General features: G+C 43.5%; 3 protein-coding genes across 3 annotated transcripts; 2 read left to right on the plus strand and 1 right to left on the minus strand.

Moving 5' to 3' along the window:
* Nucleotides 1-676: 676 nt before the first annotated feature.
* LOC136510415 (E3 ubiquitin-protein ligase AIP2-like) lies at nt 677-10,543 on the plus strand. The gene is made up of 4 exons (XM_066504868.1): nt 677-710; nt 9,406-9,647; nt 10,081-10,290; nt 10,394-10,543. Exons 1-4 carry the CDS (start codon nt 677-679, stop codon nt 10,541-10,543), a joined length of 636 nt encoding a protein of 211 aa, XP_066360965.1.
* A 1,792-nt stretch (nt 10,544-12,335) lies between these two features.
* On the plus strand, nt 12,336-13,473 carry LOC136509865 (uncharacterized). The gene is made up of 2 exons (XM_066504446.1): nt 12,336-12,764; nt 12,866-13,473. The coding sequence occupies exons 1-2, from the start codon at nt 12,638-12,640 to the stop codon at nt 12,994-12,996; spliced, it is 258 nt and encodes an 85-aa protein (XP_066360543.1). The 5' UTR covers nt 12,336-12,637; the 3' UTR covers nt 12,997-13,473.
* A 1,703-nt stretch (nt 13,474-15,176) lies between these two features.
* Nucleotides 15,177-18,853, minus strand: LOC136510416 (rubisco accumulation factor 1, chloroplastic-like). Its single transcript, XM_066504869.1, has 3 exons — nt 18,305-18,853; nt 17,729-18,151; nt 15,177-15,524 (listed from the first exon to the last, which is right to left on the minus strand). The coding sequence occupies exons 1-3, from the start codon at nt 18,851-18,853 to the stop codon at nt 15,177-15,179; spliced, it is 1,320 nt and encodes a 439-aa protein (XP_066360966.1).
* Between the last annotated feature and the right edge of the window lie 1,148 nt (nt 18,854-20,001).

The raw sequence follows: 20,001 nt of genomic DNA on the forward strand, positions 1-20,001 counted from the left end.
ATAAGGGCCTCACTATCGATGCCTATGATAAAGGCGGTGATGATGTTAGCAGCAGGGATGTCCTCGAGTTTGTTCTTTCGTTGTGTAAAGCATTTGATGTACTCATAGAGGCTCTCGCTGGTCTTGCGTTTGCATCCCCGGAGGTTCCATGAGGTGTCCGACTTTGTGTAAGCCCCTCAAAATGATTACAGAATTCCCTTTTGAGGTTAGCCCATCACTTGATCATACCTTCCCGAAGGTTGTTTAGCCAGTTCCTAGCTAAATCAGTGAGGTAGATCGGAAGATACTAAATCATGAAAAATGTGTCCGGTGCAGATGCCGCTTTCATGGCGAGGTAGTAGTTACTAGCCAAATCTTTGGATCTATCTCACCATTGTATTTGTCAATGTTTGGAGCTCAAAACTTGCGGGCATCAGAGCCGATCAGATCCTATATCCGAACGTAGGGGGTCCTACCAAGTCACAGCGGTCGTCTTTGACAGCACGTGGTGCTGGTTTGGGCCTATTCCTTGGATTTCTCCTGTCACGATGGGCGTCACCCTTGCTATTGGAGTAGTAGCTACTCTTTGAGTCATCGTTAGTCCCATCATCTTTGTGATCTCTCCCATTGACAGTATGCCCTCCACCACCACCTCCTCGGCCACCGCCTCCTCGGCCACCGCCATTATCGCCTGGCCATGGGGCAGGACCTCGACGACGTTCAGGATTATGGTGTGGGTGTAACACCCTAGGTGTTAAGCATGCATTTGGCATTGGCATTGCATGAGAACAGGCATCATTGATCATTCATGAGCATGAGCATCTCAAATTTTATCTCTATGATTGCTTATATCACATGTGTTTGTCACTAAATGCTTTACATATGCTAGGGTTTACATGTGACCAATATGTAAAATGCTTGTGGGACCCTAGGAGTACCTTAAACATGCTTAAAATGTCACATGGAATAACTTTGGTATTCATGACTTGGACCAAATTGGCCATTAAGTCATGGTTATAGTGTAATCTACCATTTTCAAGTTGCATGTTTGACCTAAGCTGAACTATAAACTAGAGAGTTTGCATGGCTATGCACCCTTAAGCAAAGTTGTAGAACTCAACTAGGGTAACAACTTTTATTTTTGGGTCATGGTCTAATTAAGCTCCTAACTTGCTCTAAAACAGTGCATAAGTAGAAAGAAAATACTATTTTAGTACTTTGAAAATTTTCTAAGTCATAATGCTGTTTACAGTTTCAATGTTTCTCACTTAGGAGCATTGTAACTAGCTAATCATTGCGAATTAGGGGATACTTCCTAAGGCAAATTTGTAGATTACATGTAGCTCTACAACTTTCGTTAATAAGGTTTTTGCAAAGGACGAACAATTTAGGAGTAACGATTGCGTGAAGTCGCTCTGTCAGTCGCGTTCATCCGGGTCTGATGCTGTTTCAACGCTAGTGTCAGTGGCCGAACGAGGGCAGGCCAGGTGCACCATGTGGCAGCCGTACGTCGGCGTCGGCCCGGTCGGTCAGGCTAGCATGGGGAGAAAAAGCATGCGCCTCTACTGCTCGCCCCATTTCGCTCTCGCGCCTCGCTCTCTCTCGCCCATGCCAGAGCAAAGCGAAGCACCGCACCATCGTGCCATCATCGTTGCTCCGCCGTACCCGCTCACCACCGTCGTAGGTCCATCGCTCGATTCCTCACACCAACAGCTCTGCCACCTCCACCTCTACGTCCTCAAACCACTACTACCTGACGTCGCGCCTTGGTAAGGCCCCATTTCGCCTCGCCGCTACCGCACCATCATCGGAGCGCCACCGCGCTCTCGGCTCGCCGTGGATAGCTTTCACAGAAATACCTCCACTCTCTCTCTCTAGTCTCGTCCTCCCCTTTAACCCTAGTAACTCACGCCGGTGACCGATTAGCCTCTACCACCGTGTGTTCACTGGAACGCGGCAGCGCACCGCCATGCCATTGCCGCCGTCGAGACCTTCACGTGGTCGGAGTTCACCGCCGCCTCATCTGAACCCTAACCCACCCTAGCTAGCTTTGTTAGGTTACCGTGAAGCCACAACACGCCTCACCTGAGCACACCATGGCCGGAGAACGCCGGCATACTATCGCGCTGCCTCCGCTATCCGCCATCGCCGCCGACGAGGGTGCTCTAGTGCACCGCCAGTACAACGAGGGGTACCACTAGGTGCAGGGGATCACGGGGAATGCAACGTGAAGATGCTACCGTCGGAGACCTCGTTGTCGGCGAGTTCTCGCCGGTCAGTGCCGTCCCGTGCCCTAGTCTCGCTGACGGGTGGGTCCCATTGACCGAGGGCCCCAACTGTCACCCTGTGTATGTTTTGATTTTCTGATTTATTTTCCTGATTTGAATGTATGTTTCAAAAATTCATATCTCAAGCTAGGAGTGTCTAATTTTGGTGAACCCAATTTTGTTGGATTCCTCATGAAGTGTAGTATTTGATAAAAATATGAAATACACTATTTATGGTATTTTCTAGGAGAATAAAATGGAGCTAGATAAATGCTTTTTAAATGGTTTCTATCTTGAAAAATGCATAACTTGAGCTTGGTATGTGCAAAAATTGTGATTCTAATTTTGTTGAGTTTGTATTGAAATTCTCTAGCTAGGAAAAATACTAAACTTGCAGTGGTCATACTTTGGATATGGTCTTCTTATTTAATCATAAATAAATGCTAGTTTCTAGTGAAAATAAATAAGGCAAAAATGCATAACTTGGGCTCATGCAATTTTTTGTACAATGATCTTGTGTTATGGTGAAGCTTAGAAAAATATAAAATCTATTGCTTAGCACTTTTCAATAGGCTAAACTATTTTTGCTAAAATAAACCTAAGCAACTTGTCATTTTTGTATAGAGGGCTATACTTATCCAATTGGCATGAAATTTGCACAGTAGGCTTTTGGGGTCATATAGATACTACTTTATTTTTCTCAGAATTTATGGAATACTAGAAAATATTTATCTCATAAATCATCTTATTATATAAAGAAATTAATAAAGGTATCTAAATACATTAGTTTGGCATAAACATAATGTTTTCTGTGGTCCTTGTGATGCATATGATCTTCTGATAATGGTAGTTATGTTTGAAGTTGATTGGTTATAAGCAGCTACTTAATTATTGCTTTATAATTCCGCTAGATGGCTGCAGAAGTAGTTTCTGTTGTATTGATAAATTTATGAGGATAATTATATTTCCTGTGAAGCTTGTTATTAACAAAGTTGTAGATAACTTACTTATATTACTTGTGTCAAATTTTCATGATAATAAACTAAATGGTTTGAGAGTTATAGCTGTTAGAAGTCTGCTGTCAGATTTGCTTGTCTTCTTGACAGATCTGGATGATTGAATTGTTTAACCTAGATACGTATTAAATCATCTTGTGATGACTAAATGAAAGTTGTAGGCAATTTTATAAGCTTTCTAGAAAGTCCAAGATCACAGCAGTTGGTTGAGTAAAACTCTAGTATGATCTAAACTTGTAGCTGCTGTGTTGTGGTCCAGAAATAGACTTAGTGTGGATTCTTGAAATTTCTAGAGAAGAGATATGCACCTACTCAGTTAATAAGAATTCAACTTGGTTATCATCTAAGTAACTTGATATAATCATCAACATAGAATCATGCACGTTGTCATGTTATATCATTCACAATCCTTCTTATACATCCATGATACTTACTTTATGCATATGCATGCAATATGTGCAGCAGAAGAAATCACGTTGGTGGAACTCGAAGTCGATCCACAAGAGGAGAACCAGGAAACTCAGCACCAAGAAGCTCCAGGCGAAGGCGAGCCTAAAGTTGATCATCTCTTGGAGTGCCCTGACCACCAGCAGGCCACATCTGTGAAAGGCAAGCCCCGGAGCATTCTAACATCCTATGTGTTCTAATACCAACTTGCATCCTTTTTATGTTAATACATCAAGTACTCGGAGTTGATTGGAACCATTTGTTGCATATACTTTCCTTGTCTAGAAATATCTATCTTGAATCCTATGTAGGTCCAGGATCGACCTTTATGTTTAGCCATGCTTAGACCGGTAGATGTCAGGTGATTTTCTGTCACCTGCGAGCTATAGGTGGTGACTTGATCACGGTTGGCTATATTGTGCTATCGTGGAACATAACCTGGTGATGTTGAAAAATTGGAGACCGGATGGAATCTTATATGTTAGGTGTGGTGACTTATAGTGATTCTGTCTGTGTCGTTTAAGGACCGGTCGTTGGAGGCCCTCTTGTCATGTTGAAAGCATGCCTCTCACATAGTTGGCTAGATAAGCCGTTCCGACTGTGAAGCTGAGTAGCTCAACTCAGGTCGGGGATACGAGCAGTTAAAGTGCGCACCCTAGAGGCAGTAAGGATGTACGGAGAGCCAATGGCGTGAGTCCAAGGGCGGGTTCGAGTCCCGAGCTTCCTGACAGATTGGTAGTATCTTTGAGGGTGCGGCGCTGGTCTTACCCGTGATTTGGACCTGAGTTATACCAAAGATGACCTGATGTGACCCCGATGGGGGGAGTATGAGTGTGTGTTAGGAAAAATTCCCTAGCTAGGTAGGAATCGATTCGAATCGCCGTCTCTCCCGGATAGTGAGAACTTGACATGAGCCTCCTTCATCGTAGTAATTGATGAAAGTGTTGGTTATGTGGATTATGAAAATGCTCAACTTGATATGGTTACTATTGTGATGATTTAATGGTACACAACATATTTGGCATAGGATAGATGCTAATTTAGAATGGAACAGGAATAGTAAACTTGTTATTCAAAAGTTAAAAGATACTAGATAAATATTGACTTGTAGGCAAATGATATCAACTAGCTCCACTTATAAGGCTTGCATGATCCTTAGTGTCTCTTATTTTTGGTTTATGATGGGTAAGTCTAGCTCGTACTCAGGGTTTATTTTCCTATTGTTGCAGATAACGTGATATACCACGGCTACTGTAACCACTACTTTGCTCCTGCAGTGGATGAGGAACAGGACCATATGCAGTCCACAACAGTGCCGGTGCACCCTAGCGACGGCGCGACGGCGATACGACCACCTACGGCTACGACGTGGACCGCCGGGCGTCCGATCGAGTTCATCATAGACCGTACCGGGTCCACCGCGGCATGCTCGTCGGCGCTCGGCCGGAGCCAGCGGGCCCGTGGCCTGCTGCACTGATGATACCGTAGGCCCAAGCCACCGTACGGGCCGTGCAAGTGCAAGTGCAAGTGGGATCGTCGTTGGGTTGGTTGGTTTGCACGTTGCCGGCCCCCATGCATGGCTTGCGTGGTTTGGTGTGCCGACTAGAGATGAAGTGTAGCTAGTAGCTACGCGACCGCCGACTCCCTGTGTAGCTACCACATGCATGGCCGGTGACAATGACAGGCTAATCTATCCGCTTCAAATTTTTAGTACATTCTAGTTTTATTCTAAGTCAAATATGTAGTGTTGATCAAATTATTAGGAAAAATAAACTAAACACCTCAAAGTTCAAATATGGTTCACCAAAATATGTATATATTCTGTAGAGAATCTAAAGAAACTAATTTACTGTCCTAAGTGCTGGTGTATTTTTGTATAAGTTACGTGTGAAAGTTAAAAAAAATCAACATAGACAAAGCAAAAGTAAAATATAATTTAGAACGGTACAAGTATATCAGCTGCTTGATGAACTTGAGTCGTCTCTGGAATTGAAGTTGGAGCGAGTCACGTGACGGCACGAAGCTACACTGCCGGAAAAAGTTGAGTGCCGGTGGTCCATGTTTATACAAGTATGATTATTCAATCTGCCCGATGCACGTGGACTCAGTCAGTTATGTTTTTACTTGTGTGCCTATATCGATTAAAAGAATCCTATCTTATCATATAGGATGAAATAAAACATAAATAAATGAAACACCCATTTTTAATGTAAAGTTTCGTTCTATGGTTTCATATATATTTAAATTCGTGACTCATTGAGGTTGGTAAATCATGCCAAGAGAGTTACTTCTTTATTCTTAAAAATGTTGCCATGACATCAAAAATGTCCATCTGACAATGCAGATGAAATTCAAATGAAACTCCTATTGAGACTAACCTTACTAATTAGAGCCCCTCAAAAGGAGTTTTCATGTTATTTTTTTATGAGATGCATGAGAAAAAAGATAGATTCTAAAAATTCTTATAATAATTAGAAACATATGTCTTTAATTGGGTAGACTCTAATCATCATCTCTAATAGTAGTCATTAGATCTATCATGTTTTATAAAAAATCACTCACCTTTCCTATTATAAAAAATATATAAAATAATCCTGAAATTTGCACCTAAATTACCCACCCTATCATTGTGAAAGATAATCAAAATAGTCCCTCAGATTTGTATTGAAATTGCCCAAAGCTTATTTAAAATAACACTCAAAATTACCCGCCACGACCATTATGAAACATAATGCAATATAACCCCTAGATTTGCATCTAAAAGGAACAACATACATTAGTATGAAATATAATATATAGTATGACCTTTAATTTACATCTCAATTATTTATGATAAAATATAAAATTAAATATTCCTCAAAATTAGCATATAAGTACTAACCTAAGCAATTACGATAAAGTATGTTATATATGTTCCTAAATGACACACTTCTATCACTAAAATAAAACTAAGCATGATGCTATGTGACACCATGTCGACCAACATGCATACATTAGGATCAATATTTATTTTAATGTGTGAAAAAATGTTCCCTTAACACGCCACATATCAATGATAATTGCAATTTGCTTTAATTATATCAGTACTCCATGACAATATTTTTTTTGTAAGTTGTTATTTTAAACAAGTTATTATATTTTGATCGAATCATATCAGTACTAGTAATTTAATTTTATTCACATTTTTGTTTTTGTATAACAATATTACAACACATATAAATCTTCAATATAGCAAATTCAACATCTTAAGTGCCACGATATGGTGTAGACTAACAATTGTTTATGCTAGGAACATAGGACATTTTTATAGAATAAAGACTAAAATTTTGAATAAAAGATACAAGCATTAGTGTTTTAAATAAATAACATGTGTATAAAAAATTACAACAACTAATAAAATCAAAAGTTGGAAACTAAAATATATATTCATGATGAGAAGGAATGCAACAAGAGCTTATACAATTTAAGCTTAGGTTTCAATTAAATATATACCATGATATAAAAAATTAATGCCTAGGAATTCTAAGTAGAGGTCCTAAGAACTATGTTAATACTCACGAGATTTGTGAGAAAAAAGGATACCCATAGAAATTCTCACAAACATAAGAAAAGGTCGGGCCTTTAGTTTGATAGCCACTAATCATATTTGACAATAACAACCATTGGATCTATTCTCTTTACTAAATAATTACCTACCTTAGCAGTTATAAAAAACAACATAAAGGAACTTATAAATTGGGATAGGAATTACCACCTATACAATGTCTGATAGACAATCGAAAGTTACCCTAAGTTTGTATCTAATTATCTAGCTACCATTATGATAAATAATCTAGGTAACCCTTTAATTTGCATCTAAATACTAAAAAACTAAATACCTCTGAAGTCTACATCTATATTACTAGCATTTGATATTAGAAAAAGGGTTAAATAACCATGGATTATGTGCACACACACATTCTAAATTACCATGTTCCAATAATATCAATACGTTAAGAATGATTAATGTAAACATAATATAGTTCATTCCATCATATAGATTCACTACACATATGTATGCATAAGCAATGAATGTATGTGTTATGTTTAAACAATCATGCCAAATATTTCCTTAACGTAACGACTCATATATGAATGATGCTAACATATTCTTTTAAATAAATTGTTAGTCTAGATAAATTTGTATATTCTAACCGAAGTGTTTGATATATCTGCATCGACAGCATAAATAATTGGGAGACTATTTTTTATAATAAACCAATATGACTACACATATCTTTGACAAGAAATTGAAATAATCTTGAGATGTGGGGAGGTTAGTTTAGACTAAAGGTGACTAGTTCTAGTTAGTGAGATGTGCAGTATAGTTTACGAGCATTAGTTTTTTGCTTTACTGATGATATGATTAGGTTTGGCCTACCTGACCATATATATTCATCACAATTTTTTCTTTATATAAGTGTCGTTGATTGAGCTGAAGCTCATGTGACCATCATGTGACATGTGAACATGCATATACCTTGAATCCTATCGATGCATGTCATTGTTGGGAAGCCCGACAATAACCGGCCATCACATGCATGGATACGAGCAGAGAGGGAAAGATTTTAGGTCTGGCATCGTGTTTTTGTGTGGTCGCAGTCACATTCCCCTATGTTCTCCTCCATTATTCATTATTAGTACTACATGAGTCATGAGTGCGCTCCACTACCGACGTCGTCAGTCCACCGCCACCACAAATACTACTGCCACAGTTTCTTCTCGCTCGCTAATGGAGCCATTAAATGTTTTCATTTGGTGGCGTGCATCATTAGATACTCTGTCAGAAGATAAACAAAACATTTGATTACATAGATGATGCTACCGGACACGGATTAACCGTTAACGTTGGCCGGTCGTCACGGTGGCCGGTGGCGGCCGAGGCCGTTGTTTATGCCATGTTTTGCAAACCGACGAGAGAAGAGAGAGAGAGAGAGAGACAGACTAGACAGAGGTTGATTGGTCGGCTGTACGCGGGAAACATGCTTGCATGCATCTCGCAGCAGGCCTGGGCGGCGCGCGGGCTCACAGGCCTGGGCCCCGGATGTGCCCATCACCTCCGGCTCCGGCCCTCGGCCGGCCCGAATTTTTTTATATTTTAGTCATTTTTTGAAAGTTTCTCATAAATAGAACCCTGACGAAAAGAATTCCAAAAATGAACCCTTAGCTCGACGCCATTGGTGCTGGCGCCGAGCTAACATGTCTTGGCGCCAGCGTCTCTGACGCTAAGCTCCTGGGCACGGTAGATGACATGGAAGTGAGCTCGGCGCCAGTCACTCTGGCGCCGAGCGGCGCCGAGCTCGGCGCCAGAGTGACCGGTGCCGAGCTCACTGCCATTTATGCAGCCTAGAAACTACGACTAGGATTCCAGCTTTGCAGCCTAGAAACTAGATGATAAGATAATACATGTGGAACCCTGTACGAAATGAGTGATCTCGTGGTAATGTTGTAAGAACCACATCAAATGCCGACCATTTACGACCATTTAATTAGATGACATATGTTGGGTTTACATTTGTTGGGTTTATCAAGTTGAGCATATGTAAAAACAAAACAAATGTGGGTCTATTTTTGTTATATGCACTTAACATAGCTATATCTCCTCAAAAGAATTACCTATCGATATCTATTTGTTAATAAGATGTTGCTTTTCGCAGACACCAGATTTCTTTTTGAAGGGCACCTTACTGTGGGACAGGAACCTCCACCTCCAGCATGGCTTGTTGCCCAGAATTTAACGCGGGAATTGAGCATACTAACTGAATCCTCTAGAGATCAAGATGGGAGCAACAATGTAACAGTGCCTAGAGCCGAGGAGATTACACCTGCTATAATGAACCTCCTAGAAACCATATCAGGCGATAGGGATCTAGAAACTGCTTTGGAAGAATCACTGCAGGTGTGCATGAATACTTAATAATCATTTCATGAGAATCCACTTCTTTAGTACATTGCTAGGTCTCTTGTCAGTGCACATTGCTAGGTCTTTTAACCAACTAAAGAAGGGTGCACACTTATATGCTTCTGATCTTTAGTCTGTCCAATCTCATGACAAACTACATTGTACACTAAATTTGCACTGCACTCAAGTGATAGTACTGATTTGCTCAAAGGCAGAGGTAATCTCATCATGTTCTAATGGATGGGGAAATAATTCTCTTTAAATTTATTATTATCATTGTTATTGAGACCTTGCATGTAGTGGGAAGGATCTAGCTATACAATTTGTAGTCAAGTACAACTTTCTAACTCTGCCATGTAAGTCTGCTTCAGGTAGCTGAAACTGTAATAGGATGTCAAAATACTGATCTCAAGTTACATTTTGATGCCAGGGAATCATTGAGCATCCGCCAAGAGCACCCCCGGCTTCAAAGGAAGTTGTTGCCAATCTACCTGTCATTACGGTTACCAAGGAAGTCATCGCTAGATTGGGTAGTGAGACGGAGTGTGCTGTCTGCCGCGAAAACTTGGTTGTGGATGACAAGATGCAGGAGCTTCCTTGCAAGCATCTCTTCCATCCTCCTTGTCTGAAGCCATGGCTCGTAAACTTCTTGTGAACCCTTCAAATAAGGAGGTAGATTTGGAGTGGAGGAGCATCATTGTTGCAAGCATATCTAACCAACCGTGATTTTTTGTTTAATTTAGGACGAGAACAACTCCTGCCCTATATGCCGGCATGAGCTGAGGATGGATGACCATACCTATGAGAGCAGGAAGGAGCGTGAAAGGGAGGAGGAAGAAGATAGAAGGGGTGCGGCAAATGCTGTCAGGGGTGGGGAATTCATGTATATCTGAACTCAATAGTACCAGAATGTAATCACTTTGATGAACTTCGTGATTATCTGATGCATTACTGTCGTACACCTCTTGTTCTCCGCAAATACTAGGTATAACCATGCGCTACATGTACCTAGTTACATATCTTGTGATCAACCTCTGATCTGTGCTATGTGCTGTCTGTGTTCATTTATCTTATCATCTAGTTTTTAGGCTGCATAGCTGGAATCCTAGTCGTGATTGGCCGGGGTTAAATGGCAGTGAGCTCGGCGCCAGAGTGACTGGCGCCGAGCTCACTGCCATATCATCTACCGTGCCCAGGAGCTCGGCGCCAGAGACGCTGGCACCGAGGCGTGTTATCTCGGCACCAGCATCAATGACGCCGAGCTAAGGATCTATTTTCTGAATTCTTTCCGCCAAGGATTTATTTGTGAATTTTTTTTAAAAAAAAACTAAAATGTAAAAAATTCGGTCGGCCGGCTCCTCCTCCTCGGTGCCTTGCATGTGCGCCTGCGGCAACCTCATGATTACTATATATACTGCCTTTTTTTTTTAATTATTTAACGTTCGTTCAAAGCATCACGCAGCACGTGCCGCCATGCGCGCCGTGTCCCCACCGTTGCATGATTCTGTTCGCACTTGCGTTTCCACACAAAAAGGTCTGTTGTCCTCCTGCCTTTTACTCCCTGATCTGAAGAACAACGGCCTTAGCCCTCTTATGGCAACGCGTCAGCAGTCACATATATGCCCCGTTTACGTGCTCTTAAACTCGGCTTGATCCGCTTCTTTTTTCATCCGGAACAATATTTTCCTTTCATAAATTCCTTCAGATTGATCCAAATTCTTCCAGAATTCCTTCAAACGAATGGGGCCTATAGACCGTATGATGCAGAAGCATATAGGTTTTTTTTTAATGATATAGAGCAGAGGAGAGGAGGGAGGTAATAGGAGAACAACGAAGTGGTTATTTTGTGAAACAACCACCTCATAAGCTAAAATATAGGATTATATATATGAGGTGACTTTTGCACTGTTATATGAGTTGTTGTCGTGTGATCCATACCATTCGTTTGTTCTATGCACAAATTAAGCAATTCTGAGTAACTACTGGACAACCCACGAGATAGCAATTGAATACACGAGTCGTTTAATAAATCGACTCATTATTACGTGGCACTTCATAGACCATCTGTAACACAATGTCAATCTACTTACCAATGCGGCGTGAAATGTCCTCTTGCTACTACGTGTTAATGCGATGTCCAAAACGTAACACAAATTTGACAGCAAAGTTTTTTTTTTTAGAAAAGGAATTTGACAGCAAAGTTAGACAGAACTACTACTTGGCAAGATCACCACCGTACCCTTTAGATAATGTGACTTAATATTCACAATCTTAGTTTTCACGTAAATATCAAATATCCGTAATTTTGCAGCAACATATATCAAATCGTCAGCATTCACATTTAACTACTCCTATACACATACGTATCTCAAAGCGATACTGTAATGTGACGGGAATGATTACTTAACGGAAATGAAACAATAAACAAGGCAGAGACGATTCCTTTCCCCTTCTCATTATCATCAGGAAGCATGTGGCGTCACGCTCCTTGTCTAGCCCAACTCACGGAGCGCCGTCGGATCGCCGGAGTTCCGACGATCCGGCGGCTCGCCGCTCGCGGGGAGTATGGCCGCGACGCGCCACTTACGTTTCTTCGCGGGGAACTACTACTTGGCTTTTCAATGTAGGCCTAATAAACTTGTGTTTCTTCGCTCGACATCAACGTGCACCCCCACCACTCTTGTCTTCCGGATCTTGCCTCCCGCCTAGCTTCCTCTCTCCTCACTCTAGCTTCTCCTCCTCTGCGTGCTTTCTCTCTCCTCTCGCCATGGATGGGTTAGGGTATATATGTGGGCTCGCAGGACCCGGCAGAGTAGCTGTTGTTTACCACAGCACAGTGTAATTCTTTGATCCCATACATACACACAGTGACTCCGATCCGGCACACAGAAGACGACGTCCATTGATCCCATAGCAAGCTAGTGCTCTTATTTGTACGATACAGAAACATCATCTAGCATCGATCAGTTGTAGCAGCGGATTGCATCATGGGTTCTTGGGTGCGCACCATCACGTCGCCCTTCAGGAAGATGCTCAACCCTCAGCGCGACGGCAAGAAGACAACGCGCCACCGGCATCACCACCGCCACCACCAACAATCTCCTTCTTTATCAGGTAATTAAATGTGCTGGCTTGCTTGGGTTTTCATGGTGCTCGATCGATCGGTCTCCTTCTCTTACCGTCGATGAAACGGATGCTCGTGTATGGTGCTACAGCCATGGAGCACAGCGGCGAGATGGAGGGGTCGCAGCTCTACGGCGAGGTGATGGCGTGCACGTACGAGGACGTGCAGGTCATGTGGTCCATGCTCGACAAGGCCAGGATCTGCAGCGCCGCCGCCTCGTGACCGCTACAAAACCTTCATCCATCCATCCGATCCGGCCGGCCGTGCCCGTCCATGGCGGCGAGCCGGCGAGACGGGATCGATCCAATCCACCAGTATATATACTCCTACGTAGCCATATTCTTCATTGCAAAGCAAGCTCTTGGCGAGACAACTGCGGCTACATATACCTGCAGACTGCCGAGGCAGCATGCAACTTGTTATTAGCTCTGAAACCCTTTGCAGTTGGTTTTGTGTGGCGTCGCATAGCATGTTTGGTTGAGTCTGATGAATCCCCGTTGCTGGCACAGACACATGGATGATAGGATCATATGGTGTGTGTGCGCGCGCTATCTTGGAGAGATTTAGTGACTGTACCACAACACAACATTAGTATGTCGTTGCTTTTGAGGCCATGATGTTCTGCTTCCTCTTATTCTTTATCTTTGATGTCAGAGATGCATGCATGTATTCGTCGCCCGATAGATACATGCATGGGTTAATTTTTAGAGATCTGAGCTGGTTGCAGCTCTGCATTAACTTTAGGCCCTGTTTGGTTTCCATAAGTCAGATGACTTATTAAGTTAGGTGACTGAAAATCAGTGACTTATAAGTCATGCCTGTTTGGTTGTAGATGACTTATAAGTTCATTAAAGGTGTGGGCCCCATGTGAAAAAGAGTGACTTATAAGTTTTAAGTAGGGGTGAACCAACTTAAAACTTATAAGCAGAGGTGACTTATAAGTTGATGGTGTTTGACAAAATAAGTCACTTTTTTTCACTTTTTAACTTATAAGTAGGTGACTTATTTGGAACCAAACAGGGCCTTATTGCTCGGTTTATGTTTCTGAGTCATTTGGGAGAACTGGCCTCCTCTGCTCAAGTCAATACGGGATGTGGACGCGGTAGTAAAAGGCAGAACTTCCGCTACCAGTTTTTCATAATCGGGGAGTACTGCTTATTTCGTCAGAAAACAAAACAAAAAAGAAAGAAAGAAAAACATGTCAACATCGTCTGTCGTGTACCATGATATCTAGACAAGAATCACTCAACAATATAACACCAATATATATTAATTCACTCAAATCATGGTACAATCTAAGAGGATTTAGAGGGAGTTAAGTAAGAGAAGCAGAGGAATCTAAGCACGGGTAAGAGAAGGAGGAAGATGATTGGTTGAGCTATAATCTGTGAAAAAGATATTGTGAACCGTGAGATGTGGAAAAGCTGCTACGAACTATGTGCTGTTGTGAAAAATTATAAGCTATTTAGTTAAAAAAAGTATAAAACTTACATCGTCTCTTTATCTCCCTTAAACAACTATGAAAGAGATCTTTATTTCCACCTAATTTGAAAAGTCGAAAGCCCAAAATCAAAAATAGGGTCTAAGGTGCTTCCAAACATGTATTATGGAAAGCAGCTGCTTCTAAAAAAGCAAATTTAGATTTTACTTCTTTGGTTGACTTTATTTTAACTTTTTTAAAGCAGAAGCACTTTACAAAAGTCCAACAAAACAGACCCATGAGTTTTGTTTGATGCCTTGTTCTGATGCTGCTTGGACATTTAGTATAGAGTTAAATGCATCAGTGGTCCATCAACTTACACTCTAGTTTCACTTAGGTCCCATCTGTTCGGAAAGTTGGTTTTTGGGTCCATAATCTTTGTTAGTGGTGCATTCCTGACCCATACGTCTTTGTTTCAGTTTTTTAACCGACGTGACTGTCCATCGTGGCGTCCAGGTGGGGTTGGATCAACAAGCGCCACGTCCAAGCCTCGGTGCCGCCTCCGACCCGCGCGCTCCATGCACCACGGCTGGACCCCACGACCAAGCCCCGCTTCTCATCCTCGCGCGACCCTGCACACGCACGCGCCCGCTCACACGGCTGCTCAGTGCTCACCCACACGCGCCTGCTCAGTGCCTCTGCTCCAGGTTCGTACGCGGCGGCCTTGCGGAACAGTGGGTTCTCGGCGCCGTGGCACCAGCACCTTGCACCGGCGAGCGTGAGGGCGACTTACGCGAGCACGCCGCCGACGCTCGCGGCGTGCAGTGGCATGGCGATTGTTCTCTCTGTGTGACGGTGCTCGCGACCCTTGTTCGCACGCGCGTCCACACGCTAGCTGCTCCTACTCACTTGCGTGGTCGCGGCGGCTCGCATGCTCGCCCGCAGCGGCGGCGGCGGTGCCTGCTCGTGTGTCCTCGCTCGCCTACTCGCGCGCGTTCACGAAGATGGCTGCCGGCAGCACGGAGGCGACAGCTGCGGGGCCCGTGAGGTCCACGCGGTGGCGGTGACGCGCGGTCGAGGCCGCGGCCATAGGCAGAGCGCGGTTGCCCGGGCGCCCACGCCCATGGCGGTGGCATGGCGCCGGCGCCGGCGAAAAGTGTGGCCGAGGATGGGTGCTTCGGGTGTGCCTCGTTACGTTGCAGCTGGTTGTGCTGACGGTGAGGCGTGGGGTGGCTCGGCTACAGCGGAACGGCGGTGGCAGATTGCGGAACTTGTTCTCCACCTTGGCACCAGGCGTGGACTTCGTCTTTTCCACGAGCGCCTTGTACACCTGGCAAAAAAGGAGGAGAAACGGGGCTTGGTCGCGGGGTCCAGCTGCGGCGGATGGAGCGCGCGGGTCGGAGGTGGCACCGAGACTTGGACGTGGCGCTTGTTGATCCAACCTGGACGCCACGATGGACAGCCACGCCGGTTAAAAAACTGAAATAAAAAGGTATGGGCTAGGAATGCACCAGTAACAAAGATTATGGACCCAAAAACCCACTTTCAGAGTTGATGGACCTAAGTGAAGCTAGAGTGCAAGTTGATGGACCACAAATACATTTAACTCTTTAATATATCCCACCATATTCGTGTCCCACAGAGGGCCTCAGAAGCAAGACCCAAACTTCAGCCCGGCATTGATCGAGGCCCATGTCCACATCATCCAAATGTCGTTGACAAACAGAGAAGTCCGATCATAGAAAGATTTATAGTAATCAGCAACATCATGGAGCACAAAATCTAAGCACATCATCACAGTCAAAGCAAAGTACTACGTTACATTCACAAGCACAGGATCAAGAGTAGGGGTGTCACGGCCGGCGAGCCGGGGACAACAAGCAAGGATGAATCCTTATCATTATACTTTTTTCTTTTCTTTTTAAATCAACCATAGGCAAAAGCTGCTATAAGCTGTGAAAAAGATATTGTGAACGGTGAGCCGTAGAAAAGCTGCTATGAATTATATGCTATGAAAAAATGTAAGCTGTTTGGTTAACATAAGTATAAAACTTATCTTCTCTCTTTATCTCCCTTGAAATAACTATTAAAGAGCTATTTATTTCCACCCGATTTAAAAAGCCAAAAGCCAAAAACACGGTCTAAGATGCTTCTAAAACTGTACTACAGAAAACAACTGTTTCTAAAAGAGCATATTTAGATTTCACTTCTTTGATTGACTTTTAACTTTTTGAAAGAAGTAGCACTTCACAAAGGCCAACCAAACATACCCGTCAGTTATGTTTTTTTTTGAGAAAACCCGTCAGTTATGTTGGATGCCTCGTTCTATGCTGCCTGGATATTTAATTTATCCCACCTCATTCCTCTCCCAACAAAGGGCCTCCGAAGCACCAAAGTTCAGCCCAGCATTGAGGCCAATGTTCATGACAATATCCACATCATCCAATGTTGTTCACAAACAAAGAAGTCCGATCCTAGAAAGATTTATATCGGCAACATCATCGAGCACATAATCTAGCACATCATCACAGTCAGAGCACAATACTACGAATTCTACGTTACATTCACAAGCACATGATCAAGAGGAGGGGTGTCACCGTCGGCAAGCCGGGGACAACAAGGAAGGATTAATCCTCAGCATTGTATTTTTTTCTTCTCTTTTTAAATCAACCATAGGAAAATGGTACCATTCTAATACGGTAGTGCTGCTTACCTGACGCCGGACGTTTCCTCCAACTGTGGACTGCATAAAATATATTGGCCCGTCTACGGAACAACGAGGCAGGCTGTTGGGCCTTTCCATCCGCTCGTTAACATTCTGGGCACAATTTAGGCCCCGTCTCCCCGCTGCTCTCCCTTCCTCGGAGACACCTAGCCACTAACTAGGTGGCGTGGAGGACTGCACCGACTAGGGGAATAATATTTTTTCCACCCGTGCACCCTTCAGCAAATTGGGCTGAATTTCATCTTTCTTCTTGGGCCTCCAGAGGATAGCATGCATGTGAAACAATTTTGCTGATATTATCCATGTGCATAGCGTTTGAAAATTAAAAAAGTTATATTTCGCAATTGAGGTTTTAAAATTAAATTTCGATTGCGCCAACGCATTTCTTACAACCAATCCTTCGTATCAAGATCCCACTTGGGTATATTTAGAAAAAATATTCACATTTATACTACCAAATATCATAAATACATCATAAAAACATCACATTAACACTACACAAACATCATAAAATATAGCATATAACATCATATGTATACACATGAACATCACATATATCATGAAATGTAAAAAAAATAGTGAAGTAATTAAATAGAGTCAAATAAAAGAAGAAAAAATGCTACCGAACATCACAAAATAGAGAGAATTTTGTATTTGGCACCGAAACAAATCAATCTTCCGTATTTGGCACTGGAATTTTTGAACTTTCTTATCTAGCATCAACTTGAAAATTCCTTCCGTATATGGCACTTCCGTCCATTTGATGCAGTAACGGTGTCAAGTGCTACCTAAAATGACATATATACTACCAGCAACATATTGGCAATGACCAGCACTGGCTCCTCATCGTCCGTTCGCCACAGCAGCCTCAGGTCGTCGGGCAGCTCGATGATGAAGGCGTCGTCTGTTGCCTCGGCCACGGGGCCCCACCTGGGCACCACAGCCCATCGCGCCCGTGCCTTGTCTACCTCCAGAATGCCAAGGTCCACGCCCTTCTTGGTCCGCCTGGGCGCCGACTCCATGGCCGCGACGCCGTCCGTCTCCCTGAGCACCGGCAGCATGAAGACAGTGGTCGCCTCGGCGACCTCGCCGTACTGGAGCCGCACCACCGTGACGTCGGGCCACGAGGCGGCAGGGTCCTCCTCCTCCCCCTCCACCTCCCCGGCCGCCTTCTTCCTGGCGTGCTCCAGCTCGAGCTCCACGCGCGCCCTGCCGGACTCGGTCTCCACCACCTACATCATGGCGTACTATAGCCGCACCACCGTGACGCCGGGCCATGAGGCGGCAGGGTCCTCCTCCTCCCCTTCCACCTCCCCGGGCGCCATCTTCCTGGCGCGCTCCAGCTTGAGCTCCACGCGCGCCCTGCCGGACTCGGTCTCCACCACCTGCAGCGTGCGCTCTAGCTTCGCGATGCAGTCCTCCACGTCGATGGCCTCCCGCGACTGGCGAAACCGCGCGTAGGCGAGGCAGTCGGCGGGGGAGTCCCTCCCGAAGGCCTCCCAGCCCTCCTCCCCGCGCCAGCACGGGAAGCTCTTCATGGCGCGAGCCAGCTCCCGCACGCCCTTGGGCTTGAGCCTGTAGTCGATCCTGTCGCGGTGGATCTGGAGGCACTGGGTGAGGTCGAGGTTGCGGAGGCTGGGCGGCAGAGGGGACGGCGGTGGGTGGAACGACTGGTAGAGCTGGCCCGACGGCGCCATCGGGGGCGGCGTGAAGGGGAGCCTCCGGTCGCCCGGCCCGCCCCCGCCACCGGTGCTGCCGCCTCCCGGAAGCAGGATGGCGCTCGCGACGATGTGGCTGGCGCGACGGCGGTGCCACATGAGAGTAGCGGCGGCCACGGCGCGGGGTGTGCGCTGGTGGCGTGGCGCGGTGGTGGATGCGGGGGGTGGGGGTGGGAGAGTGACATCATTTTGGTCCTTATCAACAAAAACTGACATGGTCGATGAGGTCAACAAACGGATGGATGGCCAAAATGGACGGAAGTGCCATATACGGAAGGACTTTTTAAGTTGATGCTAGATGAGGAAGTTCAAAATTTCTAGTGCTAAATACAGAAGAGTGATGTTTCAGTGCCAAATATAGAATTCTCCCCACAAAATATATCCTAGAACATCAATGTATACCACCGAACATTACAAATATACATCATAGAACACCACATTAACACTACACGAACATCATAAAATATAGCTTAGAACATCATATGTATACTATGTGAATATTACCTATATTATGAAATATAAAAAATAAATAAATAAAATTAATGAAGTAATTAATTAGAGTCAAATAAAAAGAAGAAGAAAAATGCTAAGGGACAACACGAAATATATCCTAGAACATCAATGTATACTACTGAACATTAGAAATACATCGTAGAACATCACATTTGTACTCGCGGACATCACAAAATATAGCATAATACATCACATGTATACCTATATGAACACATATATGTTATGTGAAGATCACATGTATAATACATAAACATTATAAAGTACAACATAAAACATCACATTTATACAACACGAACATTATATATATATATATATATATATATATATATATATATATATATATATATATATATATATATATATTCTCTACGATGTATCCCATGGAGCATAGAAAATTTTAAAAGTTAAAAAATTAAATTAAAACAAAATATCTATTAAAGTAAAGTAATAGAGAAGAATAAATAAATAATCAAGAGAACAATTAAAACTACACCTAATAATAAAGAGGCAATATTTTCGGCCATCCATTTTTCTGGTCCGTCTCCCTCTAACTACCGGACAATGAAGAGTTTCTTCTGTCCAGACTTATATATAATATAACCCATGCACGTTCGAATTAGAATAACTCTTGTCTAGCATGATATGAAGTCCAATTCCAAAACGTATTGGATCATGTATGTGACCGGGACTTGTAAGCCATGCTTACATGTGTTGTCTACTCTTTTCAGATCGCAATACATTGTCCGTCTTTCCTGCGCATATAAATCTAGAGTGTCCGTATCTATGTTATCTACAATACAATGAGGGTTTCTTTTAACCTGTTTATTTTTTATTTTTTATTGTACTCTTAT

The sequence above is a fragment of the Miscanthus floridulus genome, chromosome 16, assembly GCF_019320115.1.
Source record: "Miscanthus floridulus cultivar M001 chromosome 16, ASM1932011v1, whole genome shotgun sequence".
Taxonomy (NCBI): domain Eukaryota; kingdom Viridiplantae; phylum Streptophyta; class Magnoliopsida; order Poales; family Poaceae; genus Miscanthus; species Miscanthus floridulus.

What these genes read in the sequence shown, in the direction of transcription:
- LOC136510415 (XM_066504868.1), top strand. Translation starts at nt 677, where the DNA reads ATGGGGCAGGACCTCGACGACGTTCAGGATTATG. An exon ending in CGACGACGTTCAGGATTATG is followed by an intron (nt 711 to 9,405) that starts GTGTGGGTGTAA and finishes TGCTTTTCGCAG; the next exon opens with ACACCAGATTTCTTTTTGAA. An exon ending in CTTTGGAAGAATCACTGCAG is followed by an intron (nt 9,648 to 10,080) that starts GTGTGCATGAAT and finishes TTTTGATGCCAG; the next exon opens with GGAATCATTGAGCATCCGCC.
- LOC136509865 (XM_066504446.1), top strand. Translation starts at nt 12,638, where the DNA reads ATGGGTTCTTGGGTGCGCACCATCACGTCGCCCTTCAGGAAGATGCTC. An exon ending in ACAATCTCCTTCTTTATCAG is followed by an intron (nt 12,765 to 12,865) that starts GTAATTAAATGT and finishes ATGGTGCTACAG; the next exon opens with CCATGGAGCACAGCGGCGAG.
- LOC136510416 (XM_066504869.1), bottom strand. Translation starts at nt 18,853, where the DNA reads ATGTCAGTTTTTGTTGATAAGGACCAAAATGATGTCACTCTCCCACCC. An exon ending in AGCTAGAGCGCACGCTGCAG is followed by an intron (nt 18,152 to 18,304) that starts GTGGTGGAGACC and finishes GCCATGATGTAG; the next exon opens with GTGGTGGAGACCGAGTCCGG. An exon ending in TCATTGCCAATATGTTGCTG is followed by an intron (nt 15,525 to 17,728) that starts GTAGTATATATG and finishes CTTTTTTGCCAG; the next exon opens with GTGTACAAGGCGCTCGTGGA.